Source organism: Aptenodytes forsteri, unplaced genomic scaffold (genome assembly GCF_000699145.1).
Source record: "Aptenodytes forsteri isolate BGI_AS27 unplaced genomic scaffold, ASM69914v1 Scaffold92, whole genome shotgun sequence".
Classification (NCBI taxonomy): domain Eukaryota; kingdom Metazoa; phylum Chordata; class Aves; order Sphenisciformes; family Spheniscidae; genus Aptenodytes; species Aptenodytes forsteri.
Window position 1 is genome coordinate 3,420,757 of NW_008794581.1, and position 8,428 is coordinate 3,429,184.

General features: G+C 40.1%; 1 protein-coding gene across 1 annotated transcript in view; it reads right to left on the reverse strand.

Moving 5' to 3' along the window:
• Nucleotides 1-683: 683 nt before the first annotated feature.
• Nucleotides 684-8,428, reverse strand: part of ZSWIM6 (zinc finger SWIM-type containing 6) — a 54,427-nt gene continuing 46,682 nt past the window's right edge. The window contains exons 12-13 of the mRNA XM_009272549.1: nt 5,553-5,634; nt 684-3,198 (exon numbers count right to left, since the gene is read on the reverse strand). Of these exons, the coding sequence (XP_009270824.1) occupies nt 2,336-3,198; nt 5,553-5,634 (945 nt within the window). The 3' untranslated portion in view covers nt 684-2,335. The remainder of the gene's footprint in view (nt 3,199-5,552; nt 5,635-8,428) is intronic.

An 8,428-nucleotide genomic window follows, 5' to 3' on the forward strand; every position in this document is an offset into this window, starting at 1 on the left:
AAAAAAAAAAAAGAAAGTGAAGGCGTTCAGATCACGTAGTCAAGTATGACATCGTGTAACACTCCTAAGACGATAAAGATGTTGGTAAAGCAGAAAGATCCTCTTCAATTTTCAATCATGCCATATCCCATTCTTCACTGAGAACTGGAAAACTCACAGAACTCCTACAGAGCAAGGGCTCCAAAAAAGCAGAAGTGTTGGCTGTCAGCTGGTAAGCAAGAACTCCATGCCGGGTGGAGTGAGCTACATGGCTCAAAATACACAAAATACTTCAGAAAAGCCAATCCAAGAACAACAAGAACTGTCCTTGTATATATTTGCAGAATATCTCAACTCTCATGGTCATCCAAATAATCCACTGCATGTGAACATACCCTCAACACACTCTACCATCCTACCAGGGCAGTATGTCAAGGCTTACTGTTTACTGTATAGACCACATACCTTCAGTCGCAGGCAGCATTTGGTCCCTCCTCTGATGAACCAGGCCATCTTCCACCAGCAACTGTGAACACTGCCATCCTTCAGCAGATTTTTGAGGAACAAAACATTTCTTTCCTGGGCTTGGTGGTCATATAGATTACTACCATAACACACCAAAGTTGCAAGCTGCGCATTTAAAAATCTATGAACTATCCGTACACAATTCAACTACAGTAACAGACACCATAAAGGAGGCAGAATCAACTTTCAAAAAACTAATTTTAATCAAAACAAAAAAATTGTTGATCATTAACAAGTTTATAAAACAGTGATTTAGTTACATAAATAAATTGATATCAGTGTATCAAATCTTAATTACTTTCAACTTCATGAGCATGTTTACATGGGTGATGAAATACAACCTTTTTACCTATTATAATAAATAAAATGGAGAGCATGAAATAGTTTTTCTAAACAAAAATACCTACAAACATACCTCTAGCATGTTCTCTAATGAAGGGAACAAGAGACACTGGACAACTTTTGCACCAAAACATAAAAACTGCTTTAAAAAGCACAAGGATACAGAACCATCAGCTAAAGTAAAGACACTATACTGTAACCAAAGTTGGTATTTAATAAAACAATGAACAGTTTGGTAGTTAGATCTCCAGTTTGGTTATTTTAAAGCATTAAGACAAGGCAAGATAGAAGGCTGCTTTTGTTTGAGTAATTCTAGAGAAAATAAAATATATTTATATATATGTTATTTGTGCACAAAGGTTAGCTTATTATTAGCTCACTGCAAAGGCGTAATGTATCATGTCAATCATTTTGGAAAACATTTTGCGTTTTGTGTCAAAAAGGATATTTCTTTAAGTCTTCTAGGCTAGGAGGCACAAACCCCAATTCTGGCATACTGTATTCTTAATGCTAAGGCTTGCTGCTCTGGCTGTGTATTTTTTGTTGTCCTTTTTTACTATAGTGCCTGTTACAAGCATGTGTGTATGTGTGTATACATATATATGTATACACAGGTTGTATAAATATATATATATAAAATTTCCCCAATAGGTATCAGTCCAACCATGCAATCCAAAAGGTGGCTCTGCATAGATGCCCAGCATATAGTTCACCACCTGAGCCAACCCTGAAGCAAGGCGCACTTTAGTCCTTCTGATAGGTTTTTTTTTGTTTAAAACCAAGCTACTGCAGCTTCAAGTATTTTGCATTACATAGATTTTTTTTTATAAATTAGTTAATGTTATATTTTTCAATATTCAGACATATACTATAATATATATACAGTACAATAAATGCTCTCATTCTTTTTTTAATTTTTTTGATAAATCCCTGAGAATGTATGTTGACAGTCGCTAAGTTTCCACATGCACAAGCATTGTGTGCCATGCTTCTGGATGAACAGCACTGCAAAGCCACGTGGTCAGCCTTTTAACTATTAGTATTTCATTTGTTGGTTTGTTTAAATATGCTGAAATGTAAGGATGAGTTACAAAGGAGTAAAGCTGAATCCATTCGAGGTACTTATCACAGGATGGAGGTGTTTTGTTTGGTTTTTAAAGCCATTGCAATATATGTTTGTTTTTGAGGCTGTGAACGTATACAGAAAGAACAGGAGAGCGATGTGGGCTTTTGCCACTTGACAACATATACTCAGTGTAAACCAAACCTTTTTTAACCTCTCTCTCATACAAAACAGAAAAAAGGAAAAAAAAAATTAAACACACAAACTTTCACAACATGACAGTTTAGTTTGCAAACTCAATATAACTATACACATATAATACCGGTGTGGCTCTGTTTCTTTAAGTTAAAAAGGATACAAAGGCAGGCTCAAGTAAAAACAAACCACCCCTCCCACCCCCCAATCCCCCCCATTCACACGTTTTTGTCAACCAAACCGCTCACGAACCAGCATCATCAGTTTCTTTTTGCCTTTGTAGATTTGCTTTAGGTTGTCAATAAACTGTGTAAACTGGATGTGACCATCATGAGCCATTAAGAAGGTCTCTCGGGCCTTGCTGAGGAACTCTATAAACTCACTATAGTGTCGTGGGCTGATGTGAGTGAGACGTGAATGAGTTGTATTAATGTAGGCTCCGATCGTGGCATCCAAGAGTTGCCGTAAAGGGGCTTTGTCCAGTGACATGAGCTTACCAGAGTTCCTCCTTCCATGAAGTCCCACCATGCCAGGAGTGGTCAAAGTACACCTACGCAAAATGTCTGACAGTACTGTTGCACATTTGACACTTTTGACCACCAGAGGTATTATAGCTGCTAGCTCATTTTTCCCAAGGGAGTGGCTGAGCGCACATGCCCACAGAACGTCATTAATGGCAGGGTGTGTGTCCTGATTGTAACTCAGGTTGAGATGTGTCATGGCCAAAGTGGCCAGCTTGTAGGCCCGCATGGGGTAACCACGGTGCTCCATGTATCGTGCTATAGTAAAAAGCTGTGAGTAGCTCATGCCGGTTGTAGCAGCATCTAGAACGATTTGGTAAGCGGTCTCAAAAGCTATGTGATCCTTTTCACATAAGGTCAGTGCAGAGAGGGCACAGTTTTGAGGATCCTTCATGGCACACTGTAGAGCAAGCGTCCTAGCACTGCTGGCCAACTTCTCCTGCTGATGGCAGTCCAGATGCAGACGGACAATGGTGCTGTTGGACATCACTGTTGTAGCAACAATACTAGTGGCTTCTGTTGGAGTGAAAAGTGTAAACCAGTTTTGCATGATACTATCCAGTGCATAAACACCTGGGGAGAGAAAGAAAGGATTAGCCACAACTGATAAAACCTAGCAGATACAGATGTTCAGCAAGAGATTACATTTGCAGCAAAGTCTAAGAGGTTGCCAGTACATCCAAGGGGATGTGCTTCAGCAAGAAGGGCTAAACCAGATAGCATGGCTGGAAAAGGATTAAAACAAAGGCTACTCTGTAGCAATCACCGAAATGCAGAGAATAACAAAAAAAAGCCTGCAAGATAAGCTTTAATCTCCTGGTGTGACAACTGAACTGTTTTATTGTTATTTAAGACAATTTGGATAACAAGTTCTAGCTCTTTTGGTCTCATCACATCGCTCAAAAGCAGCCTTCACACTGAACACTTTTAAAAAGCAATTTTAACTTCTTTTCTCACTGTACATCTCAAGGTACGGCACATGCACAGAAGAATATGAAAGTGTATGCTAAATGGCTTTCTTAATAGAACACCATGGCACACCTTAACAGAACACACTAAGCACACCTTAAAAAAAAAAAGAAAATATCCTAACCCCACCTCCTCACAACAGGCTTTTCAGATACATCTTGTATCAAGTTCATATGCGTCTGAACATCAAGACCCTTATAAGGGAAATACTCTGAGCAATACGAACTACTGGATATTATCTGAAATAGGTATTTTCCTTAGTATCACTTTATTCCTGGCATGTGTGTGTTTGTGTGTGTTTGGCAGGGGGAGGAACGGGGAAACAGGGACTAATGGGTTCCATAAATTGAACCTTATAGCCAACTTGAGTGCCTTATTATTGCTAGAGGCAGTTTACACACATCTGTGAGCCCACCTAAACCACACCCAGAGGTCCTCATTTTCTCTGTAGGACTCTGATGCTTTCCATGCACCCCTTCACTCATGTGCAACAATTCAGCATAGCCAGAGAATACCAGACCTTCATTTAAATAAACAGTTTCCTTGCTTTACCAACCTGATTAAGTCTCAAGAGTACTTTGCATGACATTCTAGGTTCTTTATGGGATACTTCTATTAGAATATGTAAACTAATTTAAAGCAGTATTAAAACCAGCATTTTATTTGCCGATATGCAACTGCACAAAATAATACCCAGGCACTAATATCTGTAAGATAGCCTCAGCAATAATTATCTTAGCACAGATATAAAAGCAATAAAACAAGAGCACGGCATGAAAATTTGCAGACACAAACCACTTTCTGGCTGAGGGCATACAAAGGCAAGCTGTATTTTCCCATGCTACTGAAAACATTAATTTCCCAGTTAAGCATAAAGCAAAGAATAAACTAATCCAGAGAACAAGCAGCAGCAATCCTCTGAAATTCTGAAACTCAAGAAGCATCTATGCCATACAATCCAACTCAGATGTATGAAAAAGGAATAAATACAGTAGTGAAACATGCTTTCCAGAAATACCTTTAGTGACAATTAAAACTGCTCCCTTATCATAAGTACTTATATTGTCCCCACTAACACAGCTACTGATTTTTTTTTTTCTTTACAGCTACACAGTTTTTAATGCACTCATCTTCACTTTCAGATTCTGTATCCTCATCTTGCAGACGGTAAACTGGAATACAGAAGCTAAGGGACACCTCATCAATACACATAGGAAATCTATGGCAAAGCCCAGAAATGAACAGAACGTCCTGCTGAGTGCACTATTCTCCCACTGTTGTCCTCTAAGTATAAGCCTCATTCCGCTCCCACCTTATTTTCACCTTACACAGTTAACGATGGGTGCATTGGTATTTGGTTTGCTTTCCAGTGCAGATGAGAGGCCTGTACAAAGTCATAGCCACATAACAAAGATGCATTACACTCTAAGCTTGGATTTACCCAGGGGCTTAAAAAACCCTAATAATGAGAACCCCTTCATGAGATCTGGTCTGCCACACAGTATCAGGCATCCTCAGCATTTCATTTACCTGTTTTCTAGTTCTTCTTCCCAAAGCTGACCAGATAGCTGTCTCACCTGCCTTTCAGAGCCTCACTTGGCCTTTCAGAGCAAGTAAAGTTGTAGCACGGTGCAACAGCCCATAACCATGAGCCTTTTCTCTACAACAGCCTCAAACCCAAACCCATCATGGAGGGGACAAGGGGAAATCTGGGGTATTTCCCAAAATTTATGCACACCTCCACCTTGCGGGGGAAAGAAGTCACACTGCATTACTCAACTATTGTCTCACTTGGTCTGTGCCTAAAAAAAACCCACACTCATCATTGCCACAATGTCTTCTCACCAAAGGAATTTTATAGATGAACAGGAAGTGGGAGACATTGGCAGAACCTGGTGTTGACAAGCAGGATGAAGCCCTCTAAGATTAGCTGATAAGAGAAGCATCTCAGAACATACCTACTTCTGTTGCACATGTTACCAACCACCTCACCATTTCCCGCCGTCGCCAATTCAGAGTTGACAGCGTCATCCGCATCACCTATTGAAACAACACAAACAAAATACAAATTAATCCTATTGCAAACCAAGGCAATATACCAACAATTAGGGATTTTAAGTTACTCAAGTACACTAAGGTTCAAAACAGCAGCCTCTTGCTCTCTTCACTCTGTTACCTCTTTTTTAGCTGATATGTCAAAAGATTTGAAAAGTATTGCTCAGCTATCTTAGAGTAGCATGCAGAGACTAATTCCACAACTGCATATCCTTCAGGGCTAGATGAGAGAGACTGTTTTATCCGTGGGGAAGAAAAAAAACCCACCCCACAAAAAAGCCCCCCCCAAACAACAAAAAAAGCCCAATCAATTACCAATTATTCATATTAAATTATATCATGTCTCCTCCCTCTATGCACAGTGGTCTTTAAAGTGGAAACATGTCAACTCTTGTTAGGCAAACTAACCCCTTTAATTTTTCCCTCATCTGCATTTCTTTTCATTGACTTCAACAATACAGACAGGAGTTAGTGTACTGTGATTTGACTGCCTGCTTATTCTGCACAGATATATATACAATTCCAGATATATCCAGGTATTATTAAAAAGTCCACAGCGATTATTCCTCTCTCTGAACAAGATGTCCCTGCAAAGAAGTTCCATCATAAAACCATTAGAATCCTAGAAAAAGGACTTTAAGATTTGATTGTAGTGCCCATATTTTACATCACTTGCTGTTATTGCCTATGTTGTTTCTCAAAACACGGGCAACGATGTTTATTCAGTAAAACAAATAGTGCATGAAAATTGCATGTAAAGCTTGCTGCAGCTACCTGGACAGACCCCACAGATATTTAGATGAAGAAAGCAAGTAGTTTTCCCCTTACAATATCAGTGATCATACCATGGTATTACTATTTTGTAGCAATTAAAAAAAGAACATAATAGGTCAATCACAGAGCTTCAGCGATGTTCTTTACATATTAAATTCAACAAATGAACTCACAAAACAGCTTGGAGTCAGCAGCATTTGTAAGAGGGTTCTCAACCCATATCCCCTCCCAATCCTAAAGTGACTTCAAAGTGGCATGTAGCCCTCTGCCGTATTTGTTACTCCTGTTACCTCCTGTAGTCCTATGCTGCAGACAGGATAATTAAGAATATGTAAAGATTGCTGAGGAGCACAAATGCACAGATGATCTTTAAGAAGTCTGGTTATAAGCAACCATGAACGGTTCCAAGCTAGCCTCCAAACATTCCCACCTTGAGACCCTGGTGACTGGTCGTACGTCACCCAAAGTTACAGGATAAGGCCAGCTTTGTTGGCGTCAGACATTGTGGTATCATTTTAACTAAACAGTAATCTAAGTGCTAGATTGGAGAACAGCATTTTGAAAGAAAGCAAACTGATCTTTAAGGACCAACCCAACATATTTTAAAACATGAAAATATGGCTAAGGTAAATCATGGAACCAGCCTTTGCTTAAAGTCTTTCTGGAAGAAAAACAGGCAGCGCCAAGTCAAAATGCTTTGGAGTGCAGTTACCTGTCCCATTCTGTCCATCAAAGGGAAGGAGTCTAGGTGACTTCCTGTATTGATGCACACACAAATTGAAGGCTAACACCCTTCCAATATCCATGATGAATTTTCAGCTTCCCCCAAGCAGAGTGAATCCAAGAGAAAATACAGGGTTATGGAGTGAATTCTGCTACTGGTGCGGGAGGGAAGGAGGTAAGAAAACCCAGAACGGTGTGAATGACAACTTCTCTGAAAGTCTTCTCTGATGACTTCCCTCACTGTGGTGGTCTGTAAAAGGATCAGTAGTCACAAGAGCCTTCAGCACGTGTAGTGGGCATAATAATAGTTCCAGTGTAGACAGTCCTAACTCGAGAGCAAAAAACAGTACCATATCTAGTTTCTTGACATGGAAAAGTTTCTTGACGAACTATTCTGGAATTAGGTTCCTTTCATTTGATTAAACTGACAAGCTGAGAGCAGCAAGAGAGGGGCCCTCTACTGATAATAAAAAACCCAAGGATTTAAAATAAAGCATGTATTGATGTCCTGACCAAGGAGGAGCTGAATTTAATTTATACTGTAGCACATGTAGCCAAAGAACTATTGCACTTCTGCTCAATACATTCTTGAGCTACCTCTTCCTAAAAGGGAGTTCCACATCTGTCCAAGATCTATCCAAGATCTGTGCTATCAATTGAAGAGCTCTTCTCAACAAGTCAGGAAGTCTGAAAATGAAAAGAGGCCCCTGGGAATTACATAGCTTATATGAAAGCCAAGCTCTCTTCCACACACAATAACCTTGACTTTGTCTTGGTGGATCTTTATAAGAATTTCTTATAGAGAAACAGAAGATCTCGCCACCCATAAGAGATACAAGAAATGGCCGACCAACCATTAGCTCCCGCACCAGTGCGAAACCTCTTCATCATGCATGTTGGAAGGAGGTTTATTTATTTATTAATTCATTCATTCACAGGTTTGGGGGGAAAGGACACCACTTGCCAAACACACACTGAGTCATGTGGAATATATATTGAAGGAATTGTCCGAGAAGCCAGGCATCAGGTTAGGAAAGCTAAAGCCCTGATAGAATTAGATCTGGCCAGGGACGTCAAGGGCAACAAGAAAAGCTTCTATAGGTACGTTGGGAATAAAAGGAAGACGAGGCAAAATGTGGGCCCTCTCTGGAATGAAACGGGAGACCTGGTTACCCAGGACACAGAGAAGGCGGAGGTACTCAATGACTTTTTTGCCTCGGCCTTCACCAGCAAGTGCTCGAGCCTCACCCCCCAAGCCACAGAAGGCAAAGGCGGGGAGCGG